At 40.7% G+C, this 25,749-nt stretch overlaps 5 protein-coding genes across 5 annotated transcripts; 2 read left to right on the plus strand and 3 right to left on the minus strand.

Annotated features, from left to right (window-relative positions):
• The first annotated feature begins 1,392 nt into the window (after positions 1 to 1,392).
• Positions 1,393 to 13,417, plus strand: LOC106362839 (protein DETOXIFICATION 12-like). The gene is made up of 6 exons (XM_048766408.1): positions 1,393 to 1,928; positions 2,012 to 2,098; positions 2,168 to 2,224; positions 2,464 to 2,702; positions 2,794 to 2,999; positions 13,282 to 13,417. The coding sequence occupies exons 1-6, from the start codon at positions 1,474 to 1,476 to the stop codon at positions 13,315 to 13,317; spliced, it is 1,080 nt and encodes a 359-aa protein (XP_048622365.1). The 5' UTR covers positions 1,393 to 1,473; the 3' UTR covers positions 13,318 to 13,417.
• A 386-nt stretch (positions 13,418 to 13,803) lies between these two features.
• LOC106365462 (fasciclin-like arabinogalactan protein 19) lies at positions 13,804 to 14,701 on the plus strand. Its single transcript, XM_013804888.3, has one exon. The coding sequence runs from the start codon at positions 13,805 to 13,807 to the stop codon at positions 14,537 to 14,539; it is 735 nt and encodes a 244-aa protein (XP_013660342.1). The 5' UTR covers position 13,804; the 3' UTR covers positions 14,540 to 14,701.
• LOC106366559 (ABC transporter G family member 35-like) lies at positions 14,660 to 20,766 on the minus strand. Its single transcript, XM_013806175.3, has 9 exons — positions 19,887 to 20,766; positions 19,668 to 19,798; positions 18,849 to 19,241; positions 17,493 to 18,362; positions 17,265 to 17,418; positions 17,124 to 17,180; positions 16,932 to 17,038; positions 16,011 to 16,852; positions 14,660 to 15,717 (listed from the first exon to the last, which is right to left on the minus strand). Exons 1-9 carry the CDS (start codon positions 20,716 to 20,718, stop codon positions 14,790 to 14,792), a joined length of 4,314 nt encoding a protein of 1,437 aa, XP_013661629.2. The 5' UTR covers positions 20,719 to 20,766; the 3' UTR covers positions 14,660 to 14,789.
• Positions 20,767 to 22,173: 1,407 nt separating this feature from the next.
• On the minus strand, positions 22,174 to 23,407 carry LOC106364277 (cytochrome c-type biogenesis CcmH-like mitochondrial protein). Its single transcript, XM_013803892.3, has 4 exons — positions 23,258 to 23,407; positions 22,976 to 23,123; positions 22,759 to 22,890; positions 22,174 to 22,680 (listed from the first exon to the last, which is right to left on the minus strand). The coding sequence occupies exons 2-4, from the start codon at positions 23,117 to 23,119 to the stop codon at positions 22,477 to 22,479; spliced, it is 480 nt and encodes a 159-aa protein (XP_013659346.1). The 5' UTR covers positions 23,120 to 23,123; positions 23,258 to 23,407; the 3' UTR covers positions 22,174 to 22,476.
• Positions 23,408 to 24,727: 1,320 nt separating this feature from the next.
• LOC106364278 (translation machinery-associated protein 7) lies at positions 24,728 to 25,748 on the minus strand. The gene is made up of 4 exons (XM_013803893.3): positions 25,636 to 25,748; positions 25,456 to 25,511; positions 25,132 to 25,173; positions 24,728 to 24,966 (listed from the first exon to the last, which is right to left on the minus strand). The coding sequence occupies exons 1-4, from the start codon at positions 25,649 to 25,651 to the stop codon at positions 24,808 to 24,810; spliced, it is 273 nt and encodes a 90-aa protein (XP_013659347.1). The 5' UTR covers positions 25,652 to 25,748; the 3' UTR covers positions 24,728 to 24,807.
• Position 25,749: the final 1 nt, after the last annotated feature.

Consider the following 25,749-nt stretch of genomic DNA (forward strand, 5'->3'; position numbering starts at 1 on the left):
AAGAGAAGCTGGCGACGTCGAGAGAGAAGATGGAGTGAGAGAGAAGTCGGACAGTTCAAAAGAGAGGACAAGCTTTGGTTTCGTCGAAACCCCGTCGAAGAGAGAGACACAAAAAATTACGGTCCAATACCACGCTTCCACGTAAGGGATCCTTACCCTCTCTTAAAATGCCATAATTAGAGGCGGTCCCAAGCTTAATTAGCCTTTTTCATTTATTTTTAATGTTTTTTTCTAAAGATCCCATGCTTAAGATCCACTGATGGACCTGTTCTTATATTCTTTCCAAGAAGACCACGACAAAACCAAGAAGATTACAATGAAACATATATAATCCAATCAACATAAAAGTTAGTAAGAAGCAACACGAGTGTGGAAGGTAAAAGGTAAAACAACGTTGGTGAAACGTAGTAAAACGAATTTTGAGCCAAACAGATCGATGTCTTGATATACAGAAATATCAGAGCCGGCCCTTGGGCCAAGCAGATGAAGCCCATGCTTCCGGCCACATTTAAATAAGTAAAATATCGGCCGCAAAGTCAGTAAAAGTATCGCTAGCCTAGTGGTTCATTTCCCTGAAACAATTCTCCTCCCGCTTAAGCTAGGTTCGAATCCTAGTAGTTAATGTTATAATTTCAATTTTTTTCTTTAACAATAAAGTGGCCAAATTTTTTTTATTTTGCTTCTAGCCTGTATAATGTCAGGACCGGCTCTGAGAAATATATACGCAAAAAGCTAATGATATATGAATATGAATCAGCTGATCATTTGATGTCACATGGAAATAATATAACTCATTCTTAACCACCCACAACATGACAAACTTATATCACCTGCAACGACGACAGAAAACAACAGACAAAGAACTGTAGTTTGAAAATAATCGAAGCAGATACAATGTTGGGATCTAAGCCCACTACAACTACATGGAGACATGCAGGCAAGTCACAACAAACATCATCAGCACAAAATAACACAAATCTAATTAACGTCTTAACACAAGTCTCTCTCCATGTCGGACGCGGAGAGCAGCTTGCTGCTGCCGGTAGACAGAGTTGATAAAGTGACCTGCATGGATCTTCGAAACGGATCATTCACAGAAGAACTCAAACGGCTTTTCTACTTCGCCGCTCCTATGGCAGCTGTGGTCATCGCTCAGTTCACGTTACAGATCATCTCAATGGTGATGGTTGGTCACCTTGGAAACCTAGCTCTCGCCAGCGCCTGCTTAGCTTCCTCCTTCTGCAACGTCACTGGCTACAGCTTCATCGTATATTTTTCATTCTTTTTTTTTTGCTAAAATATATTTTTCATTCTTTCTCTATATTTATACACTTACCTCAGTTACTTGATTGTTACTTCTTCTTTTTTTGCCTGTGATGCTAGATAGGATTGTCATGTGCCTTAGATACTCTGAGCGGTCAAGCTTATGGAGCTAAGTTATACCGGAAACTAGGTGTTCAGACATACACAGCAATGTTCTGTCTTACATTAGTATGTATCCCTTTCTCCATCATATGGTTCAACATTGAAAAGCTTCTTGTCTTCCTCGGCCAAGACCAAGCTATTGCACATGAAGCCGGTAGATATGCTGCCTGGCTCATCCCTGGACTCTTCTCTTACGCCGTTACACAGCCTCTCACTCGCTACTTCCAAAACCAGAGCAAGATCACACCCCTCCTCATTACGTCTACGCTTGTGTTCTGTTTCCACGCTCCTCTATGCTGGCTTTTGGTTTACAAGTCAGGGCTTGGTTTTCTTGGAGGAGCCGTGGCTATGGGTTTGTCAAACTGGCTATGTGCCATTATTCTTGGATGTATCATGTGCTTCTCCTCCGCTTGTTCTGAGACACGTGCGCCTCTTTCCATGGAGATATTCAACGGTGTTGGAGAGTTCTTCAGATATGCTCTTCCTTCTGCCGCTATGGTTTGGTACTTCCATTTTTCTATGTGGTTTTCAACTTTTCTACTGACTGCATATTTTTTTTTTAAACATCTTTTATGGGTTGCTGCAGCCTAGAGTGGTGGTCATTTGAACTCATAATATTACTATCTGGTCTCTTACCCAACCCGGAGCTGGAGACTTCTGTGCTCTCTAGCTGGTAGCTTCCCCTTACATCTACATTTCATTTTCATGTCACAGCCAATCATAATAATATTCAATCTTGCAGTCTTCAAACAATTGCGACAGTCTCTGCAATACCAATTGCCATCGCGGCTGCAGCAAGGTTAAACTTTAGTCATTAATAAATTTTGGGAGCTGTAGGCCATTTAGTACAGATTTAAAAAAAGGTATTTTTTTTAACAGATTTGAAATCTAAAATTTCTTCAAAAAATTTGGGGGGGTTTGAAACAAATGTTTCATTTGCTTTGCCCAGGACCGGCACTGTATTAACTATGCAGATCAGGAGAGCTGAAGCATTTACTTGATTTTCATGTCACTAAGCGGATGTTTTTTCTTGTGCAGCACAAGAATCTCTAACGAGTTAGGTGCTGGTAACTCTAGAGCAGCACACATCGTGGTATACACGGCAACGTTTCTTGCTGTTATGGAATCACTGGTAGTGAGTATGTCTTTACTAGTAGGAAGGAGTGTTTTCGGCTATGTTTTCAGCAGTGATGAGAGAACCGTCGACTATGTTGCAAAGATGGCTCCGTTGCTCTCTATTTCTATCATACTGGACGGTTTACAAGCGGTTCTCGCAGGTCCTCTTTCTCAAATTCAGATACAAATTATTATCAGATTTTATTTATACTCAGTTCCTCCACACTGAAGCGTCTTTAAATGGTTTAGCAGGTATTGCAAGGGGATGCGGATGGCAACACATAGGGGCTTACATCAATTTAGGATCTTTTTATCTATGTGGGATACCCTTTGCAGCAACTTTAGCCTTCTGGTTTAATCTAGAAGGTGTTGGCCTTTGGATTGGAATACAAGCTGGTGCCCTTGTGCAAAATTTTCTGCTAGGTCTTTTCACAGGCTTCACAAACTGGCAAAACCAGGTCCTCCTTTTTCCTTTTTTTTATGTGTCCTTTTTCATGACTTGTTTCTATCGTTGAAAAGACACACTACAACAAAACAGCGATATTCTGACGGACATTCCGACGGAAAATTAAATCTTTGGAATATCCCGAGGAATTTCCTCGGAATTTACCGACGGAATTCCGAGGAAATATCAGTCCGTCGGAATATTCCGAGGAAATATGTGTTCCTCGGAAAAACCGATGAATTCCGAGGAAATATTATAGCCGTTGGAGAGCCGTTGGGGGATTTTACTAAATTCTGAGGAAATTCCGACGAACTAGCCGTTGGCGTCGGAATTCCGTCGGAATTCCATCAGAATTTCCTCGGTCTGCCGGTAGGATTTAAACTATAAATACAAGCACTCCTCTTCCTCTTCATTCACTCCATATTTTCATCCTCCCTCTTACTCTATTTACACACGAATTTGATTCATAAAAAATATGTCTTCTTCAAATTATTTTCGTTCTTGGATCGATCGACCTCATTTGGATCCGAACACGAGATTGCTTACGGAAGAATACCAACGAGGTATAACCGAATTCATGGGGTTAGTTCACCGACAACCGGAAGCAAAAACAGGTATGTTAAGATGTCCTTGCTCTAATTGTAAAAATAGAAAGGTTATTAAAGAGTGGGATGTTTGGACTCACCTATATTTGAGTGGGTTTACACAAAGTTACAAAATTTGGTATCATCATGGGGAAACTGATTATGAACATGGTAGTACTAGCGAACCTCAGCCAGCGGTTAGATTAGAAGAACCAATTAGAACGGATGTAGATTATGGTGTAGGTACTGAGCAGATGGTAAATGATCATTTTAGAGGGAAAGATTTACCCAATGCACAAGCTAGGAGATTTTATGATATGTTGGATGCTGGAAAGCAACCATTGTACGAAGGTTGCAGAGATGGTCATTCAGCTTTATCATCTGCTACAAGATTGATGGGCATTAAAACAGATTATAATTTGGCTGAAGACTGTGTGGATGCGATTGCTGATTTTGTAAAAGGTATTCTACCCGAGGATAATGTAGCTCCTGGTTCATACTACGAGGTTCAGAAACTCGTAGCTGGTCTTGGTTTATCGTATCAGGTAATAGATGTATGCAGCGACAACTGCATGATTTATTGGAGGGCGGATGAACAGCGGGTTACATGCAAATTTTGTGGAAAGCCTCGTTATAAAGATACGAGTGGAAGAGTTCCAGTGCCATATAAAAGGATGTGGTATTTACCTTTGACGGAAAGGTTGCAGAGGTTGTATCTGTCTGAACGCACAGCGCAACCAATGAGATGGCATGCGGAGCACTCAACAGATGGTGAGATCAGACATCCTTCAGATGCAAAAGCGTGGAAGCATTTCCAATCAAAGTATCCCGACTTTGCGTATGAGAGAAGAAATGTCTACCTTGGATTATGTACTGATGGTTTCAGTCCGTTTGGCAAGAGTGGAAGACAGTATTCTCTATGGCCCGTCATTCTTACACCATACAACCTACCCCCAAACTTGTGCTTGCGACGAGAGTTTTTGTTTCTCTCGATTCTCGTTCCCGGACCAGAGCATCCTAAGAGATCACTTGATGTGTTTCTTCAGCCACTAATATATGAGTTGCAACAACTATGGGCTCAAGGTGCTGAAACATACGATGTTTCGTGTAAAGAAAACTTTCAAATGCGGGCAGTACTAATGTGGACAATAAGTGATTTTCCAGCATATGGTATGTTGTCTGGATGGACAACGCATGGAAGGCTATCATGTCCATATTGTCAAGATAACACTGATGCTTTCCAACTAAAACACGGAAGGAAAACGTGTTGGTTTGACTGTCACAGGAGATTCCTACCACCTGATCATCCATATCGTAGGAGTAGGAATTTGTTTACGAAGAACAAGAGGGTGTTTGACAGTCCACCTCCGGAAATTTGTGGGAAAGATTTGAAGATACAACTAAGAGATTTTGGTGCAGAAAGGACGCCAGACGTCGGTGGACATGAGCGTTTTCCGGTAGATGCTGTTGGAGAACTACATAACTGGCACAAAAAAAATATTTTCTGGGATCTGCCATACTGGGAGGATCATCTGCTAAGGCATAATTTAGATGTCATGCATATTGAGAAGAACTTTTTTGACAATCTCATGAACACGATCCTTAATGTTCAAGGTAAAACAAAGGATAATTTGAAGTCAAGACTGGATTTAGTCGATATATGTGCTCGTTCAGAACTTCATGTTGATGAGAATGGTAGGGCTCCTTTTCCCATATACCGACTTGATGCAGAGGGAAAAGATGCGTTCTTTGATTGGATTTCAAACGATGTGGAATTTCCAGACGGTTACGCATCAAATTTGCGTAACTGTATCGACAGAAAGGAAGGAAAGTTTACTGGCTTGAAAAGCCACGATTGCCATGTAATGATGCAGCGCCTCCTTCCGTTCGCCTTCAAGGAACTATTAGCACGAAATGTTCATGAAGCAATTGCAGGGATAAGTGGTTTCTTCCGCGATTTATGCACGAGATCAGTGACTCTTGAAGGTATTGAAAATTTGAAAACTAACATAGCCGTGATTCAGTGCAACCTTGAGAAGATATTTCTCCCTCATTTTTTGATGTTATGGAGCATCTTGTTATTCACCTGGCAAGAGAATTGGAACTTGGTGGTCCTGTGCAGTATAGATGGATGTATCTGTATGAGCGGTATATGTTCCATTTGAAGAAGATGGTGAAAAATTTAAGTAGGGTGGAAGGTTCTATAGTCGCACAGATGATCAATGAAGAAACTTCAAACTTTGCCGAGTACTACTTTCCAGCAGAAGTTCAGACCAAAAACTAAAGACCTGCTCGGCATGATGATAGAGGCGAACGGGCAACATATCATGTTACGGTTCCAGACATTTTCACAGACGTTGGACGACTTAGCGGAAAACCAAAGGACCGTCGACTTACTGAGCAGGAGCGCAGTCATTTGCAAACATATTTGCTCACCAACTGCGAAGACGTTCTTCAATATGAGAGGTAAATAAATTAGCTTACAAATTTTTATTTTAACAAGTTGAAATTTAATCTTAATTAATTACATTATTGTCATCATATACAGGATTTTCATGGCAGAAAAGCGGTTCGAGTATAGATACGCCACAGAGGACGAACTAGAAGAAATGAAGCAGAGAGAATTTACTGGATGGATGTTTACTTATGTGAGTGCTTTAAACAAATTAAAATATATTTTATCACATATTTATACTAATTCACATTTATTGATATAACATATAATATGTGCTATTAATAGGTGTCTGCTGGTTTGGCCAGAGGTGAAACATTTGACGATTGGATACGTGAGATGGTCGTTGGACCAAACTTTGTTGTGAAGTCATATCCGAGATTTTGTACTCGAGGATATGCATTCACAACTCAGAAGAGGAGACGTTCGAGTACGACTTATGATGCTGGCGTTTGTTCTGCATCAGGAGATGATGTATACTACGGACACATACATGAGATTTTGGAAATCAAGTATTTGGGCATGGTTGGATTGCGCTGTACTGTTTTCTATTGTGATTGGCACGACAACACTCCAGATCGAGGTGTGAGAACAGATGCATTTGGTGTTAAATCAGTAAATTCGAGGCGAAAGCTGCAATATTATGATCCTTTCATTCTTGCTTCTCAGGCCGATCAGGTAATTAAATGTTAATTATTCAGAATGATTCATCATCATGTGTATTAATTTATAATTTTTCTAAATGTTACAGGTTTGTTATATCAAGTACCCCCGGGTAAGGAACAGAGATGATCCATGGGTTACTGTTACAAGACTCAACCCGAGAGGCCGAGTTCAGGGAAGTTCTGAGCTGGAAGACCCACTACAACCAAGCACATCCGGCAACTTAAGTGCAGCAGAAGATTTAGCTGGAGTTGGCCTTGTAGTCGATTTAACCGACTTCGGAGAGGAAGCCGTCGTTCACGTAGAGGATGAACCAGTGATTGGAGAGTTTCACCAAGATCCAGATTCAGATTTATCTGGTGATGATGACTCGGAAACAGACTACCATTGATTTTTTTTTTTTTTTTTTTAAGAAATACCGAGGAAATTCCGAGGAACACTTGATATAACCTCTTTCCTCGGATATTAGTTATTTGGTTTATCTAGCAAGGCAAAGCTGAATACGAATTAAAAACTACTCAAAACACAACCAAATAAAACGAAGAAACCATGTAAAAGAAATACAAACTCATAATTAAGAAAAAAAAAAAAAAAACTAAGTTCAAAACTAAGTTCAAAATTAACCGAAAAAAAACATAGCTCCTACTCCTCGTCTACTGCTCCAGATGTTCCTGCATCTTTGGGTCTCTTGGACCTCTTTCTTACCCTGTGTGTACCACTCGAACCCGAACCAGAGCTGGATGGAGAGTTGTCCCGATGAACTACATCATCCTTTTGGCAACGACACGGCCTGATACGTGAAATGGCAGCCCAGATCTTGTGTAGCATGTCGTTGTTTGTCTTTATGCTCTGATCTCTCCAATGTTGTTGCTGGCGCGAAGTGGCGTTCGGTGGAAGCTCTTGCAGCTTGTACTAGCTGGAGTCTGATGGGAGTAGCTGATGGGGTTGTGAATCATCTGGAATGGCTTGTGCAGCCTCATCTTCTCCTTCTTCATCATCCACGACCTTGCCTTTGGTCTGATATTTTGGCGTGAAGAAGGATGGCTTGTCTACTAGTGCGGTAGCAGGGGGTAGGAACTCAACTGCAGCCTCTGAAAGTAGAGCAGTCAGGCCGATCTGAGGCAGGTGGCAGTAGAGTGTTTTCTTCGCTCGGTCCTGGAATACGTAGACGTAAGGACCATCCCGATCGATCCTCGAGTGGGGACCAGCTATGAACTCCTTACTTACTAGAGAAATGACATCCAGGTAGTTCCAAGCAATGTTGTTCGATCTGTCCAGTGCTACCTGATGGTTCTCGCAGTCTACACCCACATGTGTAAGGATCCGAGTAATCACTGCACCAAATCCACATGCACTGCTCTTGGATTTGGTTACTTTCCCCTTGTATCCTGCTAAGTTTGCGGCCAGCACCGCTCCCATGTTGAAGGCAGTAGCAGGTGGGAATGTAGAGTTTCCAAATGCCGGTAGCAAATGCCTCACACCTTGGTACAGGAGGCACAACTCCCATTGCGTGACTGATGCGGCTGTGGTTGTCCCGTATAGCAATGAGCCAATGAGGCGTGTGGCATATCTCAGTACTGGGCTCCAGATAAGTGACTCATTTGCCAGAGAAGATCTATAAACCCCTGTGCCAATCGTTTCCCAGAAGTTCAACAGCTCTGAAGTACAATAAAGACAAGATGTCCTTTCCCCTGCACTCAATCCAAATAGTCCGCAGAGGTCTGTGAAAAATACCTCAAAGTATACTTTCTGCACTACGAATGCCAGAAAACCTTCCTGATGGCTATCATCGGGATGGCTGACGTATGCGGATGCTATGAACTGGCGTACCAACTCTGGATAAGTGGGTTCGTTGAGGTTGCATAGTTGGCCTAGACCCATGTTCTGGAACAGCCCTTCAATGTCTGATTTGATTCCCAATATTGTCATCGTCTCAGGACATGCTAGTTGTGTAGCCGGAACGGCTACCTTCTTCATGTTGTTGTAGTGGGTGGTATCAGACTTATCCCACTTCTTTGGCCTTTGCTTCTCTCACTGAGACGAACCCTCTTCTTGTGTGTTCTTCTTTGCTGATGTTTTCATGCGCTTCATTCTCTACAAAATAGAATGTTTGAAACAAGTGAGTATGCAGTATATCTTTTGATAAAAAACAAGCGAGTTGTGATAAAAAAAAACAAATTGAAAAAAATTCTCAATCCCTAAATCATCTCAAATCCTGTTCCAAACTCGTTGATCACAGACAATTGTGTTCTATTCCATGTTTAAACATCTGTTTCATGCATATTTGATCAAGGAATCAACACGGAAATAAGAAATTCACAAAACCCAAAAAATTGCTCAAGAACACGATTTGAGAATGTGGAGATTCGCGGAGTATACCTGTCTTAGGGTGAAAACGAGTGTAGGAATCAGGTAGAGCTCGAAAAATCAAGGGGAATAGAGCCCAAAATTGTTCAAATCGGAGGGGATGAGAGTTCTGAGGTTTTGATCCAAAAAGTTCGGGTTTTGCCTTATAATTCTGTTTCCCGCACACGCATCGATCGATGCGTTTTTGTACAAATACGCATCGATCGATCCGTTTATAAAAAAACGTACGAGATTTTCCGAGGACATTCCGAGGAACGCTTGAGATTTTGTTCGATCAATCGATGGGATAATCTAATCGATCGATCACATTGTTACGCTTTGGTCCATCTTAGTGATCGATCGATGCGTTTTTGGATATATATACATCGATCGATCCGTTTATAAAAAAACGTACGAGATTTTCCGAGGACATTCCGAGGAACGCTTGAGATTCTCGATCGATCGATGGGATAATCTAATCGATCGATCACATTGTTACGCTTTGGTCCATCTTAGTGATCGATCGATGCGTTTTTGGATATATATACATCGATCGATCCGTTTAGGAAAAAAAATTGACGTATTGAAACCCCAAACACTAGTTCCTCGGAATTTCCTCGGAATATTCCGACGGAATTCCGAGGAAGAAAAGGGTTTCCTCGGAATTCCCTCGGAATAATCCGAGGAAATTCCGAGGAAAGAGGATTTTTAAACCGAAAACAACGTTTTGCGGTTTGAATAACACCTATATAACCCTTATTAAGTGTCTTACGTTCATTATGAAGTCAAAAATTTGTTCCTTACCGTATAATTAACACTTTTCCGATTGTATGAACGAAAGCCCACAACATAAGAGAAACACTTATACCTTTTAATGAACGGTAAAGGGAATACTTTCAATTAGTTTTGAAATTTGTTATTTCATGGTTTATGCTCATCTATACAAAGAATCCTCAATGGTATCCATTACAATTGTATAAGAAATGAAATACGGCAAAAAAAAATTGATGTTTTGAAACCCCAAACACTAGTTCCTCGGTATTTCCTCGGAATATTCCGAGGAAATTCCGACGGATATTTTACTATCCGTCGGAATGTCCTCGGAATATTTTCATTTTACCGGGCAAATATTTCGCGAAAATTGAAATTAGATTTCCGACGGAATTCTGACGGATAATGTCCGTCGGACCCTAGGTTTTATAACCACGAGCCCCTTCTTCTTCCCCATTTCTTTCTTCTTCCTCTGCGCGACTCCTCTCTTCTCTCCGGCGATTTCCCCCTGAGATCCGACGATATCTCCGGCGATCTCCCCCTTCTCTTACACAAATCATGTAAGGACCCTTTCCCATTCTCTTAGGTTCTATTTGTTAGGTTTTTGTGTAGTTTTGATAGATTTTTGTTCGGGTGATTGGTTAGGATTGTGATTTGGTTGTATAATAGGTTTAGGATTGTGATTTGGTTGAATAATTTGTTTTGTTGAATTGATTTAGAATTTTTTTATAATTTTTTTATTTTTTTTTGTATTTATAAAATCGATTTTTGTTTATAAAATCGATTTTTGTATTTTACAAAACCATTTTTCTATATAAATTCAATTTTTTGGATTTTACAAAATCTTTTTTGTATATAAATTCGATTTTTTGGATTTTACAAAACATTTTTTAATATCTATAAAACTTTTTTTGTGATTAAAAACTATTATTTGGGATTTAAAAATATTTTTAATATATATATATATTATTAAAACTATTTTTTGTAATTATTAAACTATTTTTTATTTATTAAAACTATTTTTTGTTTATTAGAACTATTTTTATATATTTACTAAATATTTTTAATATCTATAAATCTTTTTTTGTGATTAAATTATTTGGGATTTTTTTTAAAAAAAAATTAATTTATATATTTCTGTATTTATTAAATATATTTTTTTAATTTACAGATCTCATGATGATCAGATCCGGCCTCGACAGCGTCGTGGTCGTGGTGGTACGGGGAGCCAGTCTCGGGATTCCAGCCTTTTTCAGGATTTCCCTTCGCTCCACAGCTCCAACCATACATCTCCCTCTGCTGCACCCGCTCTTGCTCCTCTCGCTCCCGCTGCTGCATCCGTTCCTGCTCCTCCGGGAGTGATGAATGTTGCGGAGTTGGTTCAATAGCCCGGTCGTGACCATCTTCCGTATCTCACTCCGTATCCACATGGACGGGGTCAAACATGGTAATTAAACATTTTTTTTTCTTTAAATTTGGATTCATTATTAACCGTTTGTTCTTTTTATTAGGTTCAACCGATCCGGGAACGGGATCAGCGCATGGATCAACCGTATGATGTACTCGGCCCTCGACAGGGGACATCCGACTTTCACTCACTTCCCTACCGACAAGCAGGTTCTGTGGTTTCGTCAGTTTGCGGTAAGTATTCTAATTTTTTACTTATATTTTTAATCTTTAATATAAATTTTCTACTAATTGTGTTTTTTTTTCAGCAAGAGTTCAACTGGAATTCCGATGAGACGCTCTTTATCTATCACCACTTCGTCCATAAAGTTATGAATAATTATGGGAAGCAGATCCACGAGTGGAAGAAGAAGTGGGAAATCAATAAGGTTCGATTTAATAATATTAAACAATTTTTTAATTTATTAAACTATTTTTTAATTTATTAAACTATTTTTTTTTTTTATTAAAAGGTCTCAAAGTCGATGAATGACACGGTCTGGAAGGAGTTGTGTGCGCATTGGGATAAGGAAGAGACGAAAGAAACTTCTTCCACCAACTCCACCAACCGTAGGAGCGACCGTAAAGGGAAGGGCATCTACAAGCATAACTTGGGTGCTCAATCTATTGCCACTCTGGGAGATCGCATGGTAAGTTCAGCCGCTTTTTCTTCAATTATTTGAGTTTCAGAATTTTAATTTATTGTGCATTTCTTCTAATTTCTAATGTTTCTTTAATTTATGTTTTTTTTCAAGGCGGAAGAAAATGATGGCAAGCCGGTTGATGATCTCGCCCTAATGAGGAGGGCGTATACCAACAAGAAGACCGGCCAGATTGATGACGGTCTTGTGAGGGACGTGGTCGACCTGGTCCAAACTCAGGTGGTAGACGAAGTGTCTCACCTTCAAACCGAGGATGACGCTTCGACGGCTTTGGCCAACTTGTCCCGGTTTCGAATCAACGAAATCGTTGAATCCGTAAGTTCTTTTTTTTTAAAGTTCAATTCATTTATTTCTTGGTTTAAATTTGTAAATTTGGCTATTTTCTATTCAGTCGGTTCCAAAGAAGAAGGGACGTTTGGTCGGTTTGGGTCGTCGCACCCGGTCGGTTCCTCCTTCTTCTGCACCACCGCCCTTTGTTGATCCAGAAGTACTTACGGCTCAGTTGAAGGACAAGGATGATCGCATATCTTTGTTGGAGATCCAGATGGCGGCTCAACAGGCGGGCTATGAGGCACAAAGGAGGCTGAACCAACAAATGATGGAGATGATGCAGAGGATGTACCCGAACGAGGTGTTCCCGGACGTGCCAGACCCGTAGTTTTTTTTTTTCCAAAAACTCGGAATGCTTTATTTTTATTTGTGAAACTTTGAATATTAATTAATATGATTTCAATTTTAATTTTAATTTTATATTTTCGAATTTAAATTTCAAAAATTTTATTTTTTTAAAAAAATTAATATTTTTTACATTCCGAGGAAATTAATTATATTTTTTACTCGATCGACCGATGCGTTTTTGGACATATATCCATCGATAGATCTGTTTATGAAAAAACGTTCGGAATATACCGAGGGACATCTTCCTCGGAATATACCGAGGGACACCTTTCCTCGGAATATACCGAGGGACATGTTTCCGAGGAAGATGTCCCTCGGTATATTCCGAACGTTTTTTTATAAACAGATCGATCGATGGATATATGTCCAAAAACGCATCGGTCGATGAACTTCCGAGGAAATATCCCGACGAAGTTCTCCCTCGGTATATTCCGAGGAGATTTCCGACAAACTAGTGATCCTCGGAATTTCCTCGGAAATTTGTTTCCTCAGAATTCCGTCGGAAAATTCCGAGGGATTTCCGAGGAAAGAAGAAATTTCGAGAAATTATTTCCGAGGACTTGTTTCGTCGGTATGTCGTCGGAATAACGTTATTCCGACGAAATTTCGACGATTTTTTCCCTCAGTATCCTTGCTGTTTTCTTGTAGTGACATATGGATATTATTAAACTGGTTGCATTTTTTGAACTCTAGGCCTTTGAAGCAAGGAAGCGAATGGCTTTGGCCTAAAGGTAATGCAAGCCGCTGCCTAAGAGCACTTACCCAGTCAAAACCAGTTCCTCCTGTTTTACCATGTTTGCAGTTAAATCATTGTATGTTATTATTGGACTAGTGTTGTAGCAGTAAGACTGTACATACATCCTTCATGTATAGTCGTTTCCACCAAGCTTTGCTTCTGGTTTTAAATGTTTTCTATTTGCAGTAAGTTAAACTTCATTTCCATTCTACTTTGAGGCTGTTTCTTTCATTCTACAGCATATCTCCCATGTATTTATTCCTAGAATATGATGGTAATTAACGAAAAGATGCATCTTTTTAAAAATGTTACTCTTTACTTGTGATTCAAGCTTGTAAGCAGTGCTCTGAAACTAATATAGCGCGGGAAATTAAATGGGTCCCACAAGATTCAACAACCACCATAACGAACTCATAACCGCTTTCTTCAATCTTTTTCTTTACCTCTCTCTCTCTCTTCAACCTCGCAAGTCAAACAACAATGGCGACTACCTCACTCTCGTGCGCCATCTTCCTCGCTGCTCTCATCCTCTGCTTTCCTCACGCTTCCGCCGGAGTTCCACTGGAAGAATTCGAAAGAGCCATCACGGTGCTCCGCGTCAGAGGCCGAGCTCTCTTCGCGAACGCGATCATCACCTCCGATCTCCTCTTCGATTTGCTCTCCGTCGAGTCTCTCACCCTCTTCGTCCCCACCGACTCCATGCTCTTCGATCTCGACATGACTCACTCTTCCTACTTCTACGTCTCCACCCTCCGCCTCCACTCCGTCCCCCTCCGCCTCCCGTTCTCCGATCTCCGATCCCTCCCGAACGCCACCTCTCTCCCGACGCTTCTTCCCTCTCACCACCTCCGACTCACCAAACCTTCTTCTTCCTCCTCCAACGATTCCATTTCTCTCGACGGTGTTCCCGTTCTCCTCCCTGGTTTGTTCTACGGCGAACAACTCGCCGTACACGGCCTCGCCGGTCTTATTTCTCTCACGCCTCCGTCGTCTCCCGAACTCTCCGTCGATTTACCTCTTCCCGTGGTTGATTCGCCGGCAGAGTCACCGTATTATTCAAGATTCTCGTCGGCACCACAGCCTTACGACTACTTCCTCGGTCTTTCGCCAGCGGAAGCGCCGAGGGTTGGAGAATTTCCACCATCGCCGTGGGGAGAAGAGACGATCGTAGGGGACGAAGGAGGTCCGTTCGATTGGTGGAGTAACCATTTCTGAGAGACACGTGTCGCCATCTGTGCGGGGCGGGAGATTAAACTGTAACGGTTTCTTGTTAAAAGACCAAAAGGTCCCTTCATTTTCATTTGATAAAAATTTGTAAGAGCTTTGATTCTGAAATTGCAAATGGATCATGAACATTTATAATTGCAAATTTCAGAATATCACATTTATAAGAAAATACAATAGTAAGGAAGAAAGAGTTATACTAATGTTTCTCAATAGGAAAATATACAAAGAGGATGAATTTTTATCTAGTCTGGAAGTTGAGAGTCTTGATACAAAAGGCGAAGATGAAGGCAAAGAAGACAGGGAAGGCAACGAGGACAGCTGCAACAGGTCCCATGAAGCTCGACTCAAAACCATATTGGTCTTTAAGATACTGTTTCACAGTTAGCCCAGGAGGACCACCAGGGAGAGCAATGGGAGTGTCAACATCACCATACTGAGAAGTGATCAAACCGTATACGGTCCAAGCAACAGGGCAGATCCAGTAGTACCATATCCACCATTTAGGAATCTTGGGTCTCGGAATGAAGAAGCCAGAGAATAGGTTAAAAATACCATAAAAGGCTGATGCAAAGATAGAAGCAACTTGCTGGTTAGGTGTGAGTGAGACGGTCATCATGCCATAGTAAGTCCAGTATAGGAATGAGAAGTAGTTGATGAAGAGGAACCACAAGAACTTTGAAGCTTTCCACTCGAATCCAACCAATGCGTATACGATAAGAGAATAGTATATGGTCTGAACCAATACATATGGTAGCTCACATGTCACCTGAGAGATGGCGTAAGGTATAGCTGAGTACATCCCTGCTGCTTTTTCTCTGTAGAACACGCTACGTTCCACTGCCACCATTGGTTGCACCGTGGAGCAGTTGTTTACTCCAACGAATATAACTGCTGCGTAGATTGCTCCTAACACCATTGTTAGGTCTTGTACGTTTGATTTCTTACCTCCTATTTGCCAAAAGATAGTACCGATCAATAGAGATGTTGCTAAGGTGAAAATGAACCGGACAACGTTGTAGTCAGGAGATCTCCAGTATGTCCACCATTGCTTCCATAGACATGACTTGTATTGTCCCCATGTGTTCTGTGAGAACTGTGTGGCAAAGTAGAGATCAGATGCTCCTTGGGGAGGCACGCTCAGTTGTTGCACCAGCTCCTTATTTCGCCTGTGCCAAGAATCCATATGTTAGTTAGAATGCATGTATCATTAACAAATATAAAGTATTTTAACTGCCGTGTGGTCGGATGGTACGGCGGATTCGGAAAGGTGTCCGACTTTGAAACCTACCACTTAGATTTACCTATCTGTGTGACCAGACGGCGTGGATATCTAAGTCCCACGTAAAGCAACCGGGCTTGAATGTCCGATGGGCCGGCATTAGTCGGGCATTCGGGTTCGGATACCCCAATTATTAAAAAAAAAAACAAAAAAACAAAGTATTTTGTTGTGTTCACTCACTGGCATAAAGAAGAAGAGTTGTATAGCTCAGCAAAGTCAACTCCAAGCTTCAACTCGGCTGCTAGGGAGCTAGCTTCAAGCATCCAAGTGGCCGGGTTGTACTTTTCCGGAATCTTTGGAACTCCTGGAATGGCTTCAAAGTACTCAACAATCTTGTGAGAGTTTCTACCCAAGGGACCTGAGTATATCACTTGTCCTCCTCTCTTCATTAGTAGTAACTCATCAAAAGCCTCAAAAATATCAATGCTAGGTTGGTGGATGGTGCACACCACAGTTCTCCCTGTGTCCACTGTGTTTCTCACAGCTCTCATCACAATAGCAGCCGCTCGAGCATCCAACCCTGAAGTAGGCTCGTCCATAAAAATGATTGAAGGGTTGGCCACAAGCTCAACAGCGATGGTTAGTCTCTTTCTCTGTTCAGTGGAGAGTCCTGTGACTCCAGGTAAACCCACAATAGCGTCTCTCAAGTCCACCAACTCCACAAGTTCCATCACTTGATCCACAAACATCATTTTCTCGTCTTTGCTTACTTCCTTATCAAGGCGAAGGAAAGCAGAGAAGATAAGTGATTCTCTTACGGTAACTTGTGGAGAATGAATGTCTGTTTGTTCACAGTAGCCAGAGATTCTAGCGAATGTCTCTTGTTTCTTTGGGAATCCAGACACTCTTATGTCTCCTTCTATGTATCCTCCTGTTTTTCTCCCTGCCAAAACGTCCATCAATGTTGTCTTGCCTGCACCGCTCACCCCCATCAAGGCCGTCAACACTCCTGGCCTAAACGTGCTTGTGACTCCTTTTAGTAGTTGTAGTCTAGTTTCTTGAACTCCTTGGTCCCTCATCTCCTGCACCATCAAAGTTTCATGTAAGTATTTTTTTAACTTGTTACAAAAAAATATATCAACCAGTGTTTCAAAAGATTACCGCAGGCATGTCAACAAAGTATTTAACATCGTCAAAGGACAGAGCTAGAGGAGTGAAAGGAAGAACCATTCCTTTCTTGGTGTTCATATTCTCCATTGGAATCTCCTCTGTTTTGCATTATTAAAAGATTATACATTAGTATTAACTCTTTTTTTTCCATATAAGTTCTTGTATAAACAAAGTTATACTTACTCTTGGATCCATCATGGTCTTCTTCTTTTGGGAGTATAGCTTGTGGCTTCCCAAGGGCTATTGTTATGATGCATATATGTTAATATTTTTCTGAGGTAGTGACAGTAAAAGGAGATTGAATACAATAACAAAAAAACTTACGGTCTAGATAAGTAAGTGCTAGAGTAAAAAGACAGTTGAAGAGGACAGCAAAAGCAAGCAGGGCTCCAACTCCTACCCAATACCAGTTCTTGTCGTCAAACACATCCCATATGTTAAGCACTGCTGTCCCTAACCTTGTAGTGTTGTCGGAAGACTGCAAAAATACAAAAAAATGAGGGATTTGCTTTGCATGCAATTTTACTTTGTGATAAGATTAAGAAGACTTACCATTTTATTCATCCATCTTGGAGCAAGCAGTTCAGTGTTGCTGATGGCACTGAAAGCATATGAAAGAGGGGAGGCCCAAAAGGCCCACCTCCACCAAACCGGGATCTCACGTCGAGGAAGAAGAAAACCACCGGTTAAGAACACAACTAGCAGAACCAGCATACCACCGGTATTAGCTATGGTCATGGTTCTACAAATAGAAGCAATGAGCCTGAATATCCCTGCAGCCATCTGCTGGATCAGAAACACGACCAAGAACTGTTTAAAGAACCGGTCTGCTTCAGGCGCAAAGCCTATAGAGTAATACGTCACGCCCATCCACGCAGTAGTCTCGAAGATTGAGATCGGTATCCCTAGCAAGAAAGTAGGAAGCGTGTACGTCCAAGGTGGATGAAACAAAAGATCTCTTTGCTTGTAGAACACGGGAAGTCTCTGTATCGTCATGGCCATCTCCGCAAGACCGTTGAACATGTTGACAATCATACCGAACAGGAGTGCGCTTACGTACATGTTGGCGTCGCTCTCGTTCCTAGTGTTCATTTCCGTTCTGAGGAAAACGGTTGAGGTGATCGCTGCGATGATGATGATTTGGACGGTTTTGAAGACGTAGAAGAAGGAGTTTCGCTTCATGAGCATCCACTCTTTGTCCCAACAGCTTTTGAGAAGCTCTGATTTTTTGACTGAGTACTTGTCAAACACCAGAGCTGCTTTGTGGCCTTTGGATTTTTCGAAGGGTACTGATAACTCGTTGGAAAGCTTGGTTCCAACATGGAAGTTTTTGAATTTGGTGGCGAATTCATGCACTGGAATGTACCTGTAAGGTCTTCTTTCATCCACCCAGTACTGCTCTTGGTCCTTCTTAGAGGTAACCTGTTCCACACGTTAAGTGTTATTAGTATTAATACCACCAATCTAGATAGAGAGATGTATAATTTAGGACAAATCTTCAAAATAATATTTTTCAAAGTTTATTTCCAATATATCATTCAATGAATTTTTTTTTTTCAAAATACCTCTCATTTGACAAGAAAATACTAAATTATTCTAATTCTTATACTTTAATTTCGTCCCACTTCCTAAATATTAAATTTTAAATCCTAATCATTAAACATTAAATTCAATTATCGTACTTTAACTTTTGTTGGTTATTCTACTCCAGCCTGACTTACCAACCAGCTCAAGTTGAGTAATATAATAGTTTTTTGATTTGATGTTAAGAAAACACTAAACTCAATTATGAAATATATATTTGTTCTTATCGTTAATAAATATTATTTTATTATTTTTCTTCTCTATGGTAATTTTGTTATAGAAACATGATTTAATAACTTTAAAAGGTATTTTTGTATGTTTTACCTCTTGCAAGAAATCAGCCGTTCCTTTTCTTTCAGGACACTTGAAGCCAAAGCTCTCAAAGAACTCAAGAATGTGGTCTCTAGGTCCCTGGTACACAATCTGTCCCTCTGACAATAGTATTATATCATCGAAAAGATCAAACGTCTCAGGAGCAGGCTGGAGAAGAGAAATGACCACGGTAGCTTCATTGAGGTGAACGATCTGTTGCAAGCATTTTACTATTTGAAAAGTAGTGGAGCTGTCAAGCCCAGTGGATATTTCATCCATGAACAGAGTTTTAGTTGGCCCGACGATCATCTCGCCGGTTGTCACACGCTTCTTCTGACCTCCTGAGATACCTCTCATCATGTCATCTCCAACTATAGTGTCCTTGCAAATGTCAAGCCCTAGAATCTGTTTCATCAAACGTTATCCACGAGAAGCTTTATAAGTATTGTAACATAACCAGATTGCTAGAAGATTTATCTGATAAGTTGAATAGAACATAAGAACTAGCTAGAGCCGTGCTGATTTGAACTGAACCGAATCCGCCTATCTGAACCAAACCAAAATTTCCGGTTTTTGGTTCAGGTTCAGTTTAGAAATAGGTTTATTAATCGATTCGGTTTGGTAATTCCAATTTTTTTTAAAGTACTCAAATCGTACTAACTTTTACCAAATTTCGAACCGACCTAACCAAAATTTTAACCTAAAATGACTGAAATTATTCGATCATTTAAACCAAAAATCTAACTAAAACCGAAAAATCGGTTAAATTCGGCTCAAACCGGGATAACTGAATAAGAACCATGACATCTATAAGGTGTGAAAGGGACTGACTTTGAGAGTGTAGTCAGTGATGATACTACTCTTGACACCTTGAGCGGCAGAGGCCTTCATGAACAAATCAACATCAGCTTCTGGAAAGATCCCTGCGTCCTTTTCTCTCCTAGCCAGCTCGTTTAGAAGATCTACAAGCAATTACAAGTAAGCTTCTATAAGCCTTAAAGAAAGAAAAAAAACAAGAAATAAATATTTAGATTAAATAAGACTACATACCGTAACGGGTACCAATGCCTTGACACCGAGCAGAGAAATCAAGAGTCTCCTTAACAGTCATGATACCGACATGAAGATCGTTCTGACTAATGTAAGCAGAGGTTTTGATAGGAACAAACTCGTTGAGACGGTAACCATTATAAGTCACATCCCCAGAGATGTCAAGAGACTTGTCGAGTTTACCAGCAAGAGCCAACAAAAGCGTTGTCTTCCCCGAAGAAGGAGGACCCAACAGAAGCGTCATCCTCGAAGGTTTGATGATCCCAGAGACATCTTTGAGTATAGTGAGCTGCGCTTTTTTAGCAAACTGGATTCCGACCATGCCAAGAACAGACTCTCCCATGTTCCTCACCGAGTTTAAAAGCGAAGGTAGAGATCTGTCGCCCGTGTAACAGTCAGCTTTCACAGTCAGATGCTCGTACTTGACTTCCACTGTCGGAAGCTTGATCCCAACTCTGTTGATCCTGTTCCTCAGCTTTGTCAAGATCCTCTCGTTGTCCTGCTCCGCGACTTTGAAGACCATGTCGATGAACTTTTGCCGATCATCACCGTCGAGTTTAGTGACGTCAACTTCTTTATTTAGGATTTGGTTACTGTAGATGTCGCCTTCTCCTAGCGCGGGCATGAGGCTGGTACGTAGGCGGCTGTAGGTAGGGAGTTTCTCGATGGCTGCCCATTTGAGAGCTTCTTCGTCTTCGTTGACGGACTTGGTTCGTCTAGAGCTTGAAGAGAATATGTCCTCGAGGTTTCTGCTAGCTCTGCTCACGCTGCGGTTTATGCTTCTCCGCATGCTTCCTCCTCTGCTCATCGCGTGAGCTGGATCGTAATCCATGTTTAGATTCGATGGTTGAATGTGTCTCTCTTGTCTTGATTTGAAGTTAATGTATCTTTCTTTCTTTTTATAGTATAGTCTGAGGACATGTATGTGACACAACAGTGGATGATGTGTAGATTTGGGTTGGTGAAACAGAGGAAAAATAAAAAAAGATTTTTATCGAGTCAGCGGGAAGAAGAAAATGATGTGTTTGTGTTGTGTTGTGTCTCTGCGAGTGTGAACGGAAGATAGTTGGTGAAAAGATGAGCCTACATTGGGACACAAGGACTTTTGCATGCTCCTCTTTGTTACATTTTCACTTTCTTTAACAAAATAAAAAAATACAAAGAAATATTTGCAAATTGCAATTGATTTAGCCCTTAAAGTTTGTGATTATCTTTAGTAAACTATGTATTAGTGGAACCTCTTTTTAGTAGAATAACACATGTGGGAAATAAAGTGGCTGCTTAATCAATCATACACTCTCTCTTTTTTTCTTAGTTAAGAATCAGTTATGTACATCTTAAATTTTATCGTTTGAGAGAGAATGTTGCCAAATGATGTAGCGTAGCTGGTCAAGCCAGTTTGTTTTCTCTTTTTGGCTTTATTTGTTTATCACCCCTCATCTTCTATACTAAGTAGCAAACAATAGAGAAAGTTTAGAATTGTTAAGATTCATGGATTATAGAAACGTATGGAGGACATGACAGTAGGTAATGACACGGATGAAGAGAAGTTACTAAAATTACGAAGCAAAAACAAATAAAAGAAAGTTGACATATGTACAGAAGTAACCGCTACTACGCGTCATTTTTTGGTTAATATGTCCAAGTGTTTCTCCAGTGTTAGGCGACCGAACCTTCCTTGTTTGGTGAGTCGGTGACAAAAAAAAAGATTCTCTGTTGAGTTCAATCATGTTTGACCCTGTTTTTGACCGCTACTTAGAGCATGATTATTGAGAATTTTTAGAGTGAAGTTCTTATCGGAATATAAGATCCGTCTCTTAACATGATTACTGCGCGTACGTACTTATACCGTCATCAATCCGTAACCCGTAGAATGACAGATATGTGCCTCGGTCAAATCGTTCAGTCCCTTTTTGGCGTTTTAAATATGTAAAAGCACGTGCACTATACCAACTTCTTTTGACAAACGTCTACTATACTAACTAAACAACGACTATGATTTCATTTTTTAATTACAATAGTTAATATTTTCTTTTGTCAATTTATACAATGATGATTAATGGAAGTCTTGTATAGGAGAAATTAAGGGCCTCGCTTGTCGACAAAAAAAAAGAACGATTAAATAAAGGAAGATGCTCAAGTGAGGATTAGGTGCGACTCTAAACACACAATGTTAGGTGGTATGGGAAGAAGTATTGGGACTATATGAACACATTGCTTCCTGTATCTTGTATAATTATCAGGTCAACACATTCTCTGGATTCGGATTATTATTAAGATAAAGGTGTGCAAAAAAGCTTTATCTAGCCGTTAGAACAAACAATAATTTGGAAAGAAAGATGTCTCTGTTTTCAATCCCACAGCAAAGCTCCACAAAGTATCACACATTCAACTATGCTTTCTTCATATCACATCCCAAGATATTCCTATTTTCAACTTTATAAGCAAGAAAATTACTTGTAAAAGAAGCAAACCATCAGTTTCTCATAGATGGTGGTTGTCTCACCACTCCTTCCCCACACTGTTTTTTTTTCTTGGCTGAGACGATAATGTCTGACTCAAGAACAGCAGAGCTAAGGAGACATGGGAACTACCGGTTTAGCCATCTCCTCAACCGGGAAGCAACTCCCTGAGGAGGAGGGGGAGGTGGAATAAGAACATCGAGAATGGCAACTCTCTCTTTTGGAGTCAATGAAACACCTCTGATAAGGTCCAACGCCATGATGTGAACATTTTTCCTTTGCCTGTGCTTACTATAAACCAATCCTGCAGCAGTACCTCCAGCAATCAGCACCTGTCATAACAAAAACACCCAAAGTCCATTAAACCAAACGTTGAAGGGTTTCGTCTTTTACTAACCGCTTAAACTGACCGGAGTTAACCACAATGCTGCAGTCTGCATATCAAACTTGGGAGCATAAAGCACCGTCTCCCCAAACTCATCCTCGAGCTTACTGTAGATCTCCTTGTCAGTTTTTCCAGCTCCTATCTCATCACGGATCAACTGCAAAACTCAGCTGTATCAGAGTAGCACACACCAAAACTCTATTCAACTCATCAATTTGGAAACTTTTGAGTAAAACACTCACCTGTCTCAGGAGAATAGCGACATCTGCCTGTGAGTCCTCAATGGACTGACTCCCACACTCAGTGCAGCGTACATTGTGGCTGATGTTTCTGGCTCGAGCGTCCAGCATCTGAGACTTCTTCAGATCCTCGTCTCTTTTCTCCATTGTGCTGAAAATTTAATGATATCGAGTGTTGTGAGTTTTCACACAGGCATTTCGTCGAACACTTTGTGAGCATCACAGCAGAAAACAATCCATTGGCCCAAAACTAACGGAACCAAAATTAAAATGTGAAGGGAGAACCTGAATGGAGAAGAAGCGAGAGAGATTCGAGTAAACGCTTATTAGTCCGTGATTCCTAGCCAGAGCTGTTCAGAGAAGAGGACGGCGGATCGAGAAGGCGCGTGTAACGTGTGTTGTAAAGACGTGCTTCGCGCGTGTAGGGGATATAGACATGGGCCCTTCAAATGTATAGTAACATTGGGCTTCGTTATTGCGTTAAACTTGACATGGGCCCATAACGAATACAGTAGCACACTTTTGTTTAGAGAAGTGAGCTGTCAGTGCAGTGTTTTTTTTTTGTTTGAAAAGTAGTGCAGTGTTTTTGTTTCAATCTCACTTCCTCCTCTTGTAGAATGTGTTTTGCTTTATTTACGCAACAGTTTCATTGTTGTTGTACATATGTTTCTTCTTGGCTCAGTTGTGTGTTTTGGTTCCCCTTATATATTTTCTAACACTTTCCTTTGGTTGTCCAAAATCTTTCTTCTTCATCACTCGTTTCTTGTACTTGGGGTGTGAAGCCATGGTGGATGGAGGTAGAGATGCTCTATCTCTCTCACGTGTACCATAATCTGAGCAAAGTGGTGTCATAACAGACTGACGGCAGAGCCCCATTGTGCCTATGATTTGCCGTCTTTCCTGAATCATTTTTGTTCTTTTGGTGAAAAAAGGTACATGGGCGTCTGGTCATTATTTGTGAAGACCGATAAACCACGTTAGACAAGTAGAAATGCGGTGGAAAATGTATACTCGTTAACCTCCATCTTTGTTTCTCTGCTGTCAAGGAGCAAACTCAACAACCGAGAGAAGGAAATTGATCTGATGAGTGTTAAGTGACAAGTAACTCTAATCTTTTGAAGACAAGGAGAGAAAGAGGGAGATTAACAGTGAGCACAATGCTTACTACAGTGTTATCTCTTGTGAGAGCACAATTGTTCCAGAAACCAGAGATCAGTGTCTCATCAACAAAAGCCAACATAAGAATAAACCAAAGAAAAAGGTTGCAGAGCCATTCAAGGAGAGGCTAAGAGACGAGGTGACATGTTGGCGCAAAAGATGAAAGATCTAAACATGGTGGATCTGAGAGACGTGGAGCATGCATCAGATGTACATGAAGCGCTCCGATGCTATTCAAGCATAAGAAGCCCAGTGTACCTTGACATTGTTGACAATTTCTTCACTGACATGTACTATGAGTTCTCTGATCTGGGCTCTTCTTCCAGTGTCAACGGTTCAAGAAGGAAAAGCAGGCTCTTTCAGTCTCTAAGACCCTCTCGATCAGCGACGCTTTGAGAGGCAGGGGGAAGCTATTTCGTTTAGAGTAGGTATGTGTACATAAATAGCTGCTGCCCTTCTCACATATATTTCACATTCATCTTTGGTAAAACACACATGTCCCTCTCAGTTACCTAACCAACATATGTTTAAAACTGGACCCTGAGATGCAGAAACATGACTGAATCCTGAATCAGGAGAACTACGACAACATCAGGATAGAAACCATTTATCAATATTATATGAAAAAGTGGCGAAAGCGAAGACGCAAAGTCACTCTCCTAGAAACATGATACAAGTTACACAAACACACGATTATCTGTTATTAAGTTGATAAATTTGCACTGTCGAATACAAGCTTCATGATTAAAACGGATCATTTCTTGCCGCTCTTCTTTAAGTCCAGAGCCTCCAAAGGATCCCTTCTGCGACGCCTTGGCTCTTAGTTCCTTAAGTGCCTGTTTTATCATCCCCATTAAAAAGATAAAATGGGGTCAGGCTTTTTAAATAACAAACGAGAGCCAAAGACAAAGAAGTCTAACTAGATGCCTTTTTGAGAAACACAAAACAGAATACGAACAAGAAGAGAGGAAACAAGAAAGAGCATCAAAGTGGGAACTAACCTTTTCCTCGTCTTTCTTCTTCTGCAGGTTGGCCATATCATGCTGCAGTAACACCGAATCAACATTTTTCGAAATTAGTGTGTTAAAAAGAATGACTAAGATCATTGATATGCGCATTAGAAGGCAAAGAAAACAATAATGCGATTGGAGGCAAGAGCCTATATAGACCGGAGCAAGATCAGTGCTTTCAGGTTAAGTTGCAGAATCAAACCATAGATCCGGAAAGCAATACAAGGTCTAACTAAACCTATCCAATATAAACACGATCCAAGATGCACACTTTTCTCTCAATTCACAAAAAAAGTTAGGATTGAGTAGAGTCACCTCATCGTATTCCTTCTTATCAGCCTTTGGCTGCTTCAAAGGTTTCGCCTTTCCTCCTGTTTCATCAAAGAGAAACTATTAGCAGAATCGTAAATGATGTCTTTTAATCCCTCTAATCACTGACATAAATCGAAACATCATAAACACGAATCTAAATCATGAATACTAAAGTCTCTGTACCTTGCTTGGACGACATGACTAGTCTGTTGAGCTAGGGCTTGATGCGAATTGGGGAAAAAAAAAAGGTCGGTGAGAGTCGGAGACGATGGACTTGCATTATATATTTGGATGACC

This window comes from Brassica napus, chromosome C8, assembly GCF_020379485.1.
Source record: "Brassica napus cultivar Da-Ae chromosome C8, Da-Ae, whole genome shotgun sequence".
NCBI classification, from domain to species: Eukaryota; Viridiplantae; Streptophyta; class Magnoliopsida; order Brassicales; family Brassicaceae; genus Brassica; species Brassica napus.

Excerpts from the sequence above, each read along its gene's own strand:
- LOC106362839 (XM_048766408.1), top strand. The coding sequence starts at position 1,474 with ATGTTCTGTCTTACATTAGTATGTATCCCTTTCTCCATCATATGGTTC. Across the intron at positions 2,099-2,167 it reads ACTTCTGTGCTCTCTAGCTG|TCTTCAAACAATTGCGACAG; the intron begins GTAGCTTCCCCT and ends TCAATCTTGCAG. Across the intron at positions 2,225-2,463 it reads GCCATCGCGGCTGCAGCAAG|CACAAGAATCTCTAACGAGT; the intron begins GTTAAACTTTAG and ends TTTCTTGTGCAG.
- LOC106364278 (XM_013803893.3), bottom strand. Across the intron at positions 25,174-25,455 it reads ATAAGAAGGAATACGATGAG|CATGATATGGCCAACCTGCA; the intron begins GTGACTCTACTC and ends GTGTTACTGCAG. Across the intron at positions 24,967-25,131 it reads AGAAGAAAGACGAGGAAAAG|GCACTTAAGGAACTAAGAGC; the intron begins GTTAGTTCCCAC and ends ATGATAAAACAG.
- LOC106366559 (XM_013806175.3), bottom strand. The coding sequence starts at position 20,718 with ATGGATTACGATCCAGCTCACGCGATGAGCAGAGGAGGAAGCATGCGG. Across the intron at positions 19,799-19,886 it reads AGGCATTGGTACCCGTTACG|ATCTTCTAAACGAGCTGGCT; the intron begins GTATGTAGTCTT and ends AATTGCTTGTAG. Across the intron at positions 17,419-17,492 it reads CAAGATGGATGAATAAAATG|TCTTCCGACAACACTACAAG; the intron begins GTAAGTCTTCTT and ends GTATTTTTGCAG.
- LOC106365462 (XM_013804888.3), top strand. The coding sequence starts at position 13,805 with ATGGCGACTACCTCACTCTCGTGCGCCATCTTCCTCGCTGCTCTCATC.
- LOC106364277 (XM_013803892.3), bottom strand. The coding sequence starts at position 23,119 with ATGGAGAAAAGAGACGAGGATCTGAAGAAGTCTCAGATGCTGGACGCT. Across the intron at positions 22,891-22,975 it reads TCGCTATTCTCCTGAGACAG|TTGATCCGTGATGAGATAGG; the intron begins GTGAGTGTTTTA and ends TGAGTTTTGCAG. Across the intron at positions 22,681-22,758 it reads CAGCATTGTGGTTAACTCCG|GTGCTGATTGCTGGAGGTAC; the intron begins GTCAGTTTAAGC and ends TTGTTATGACAG.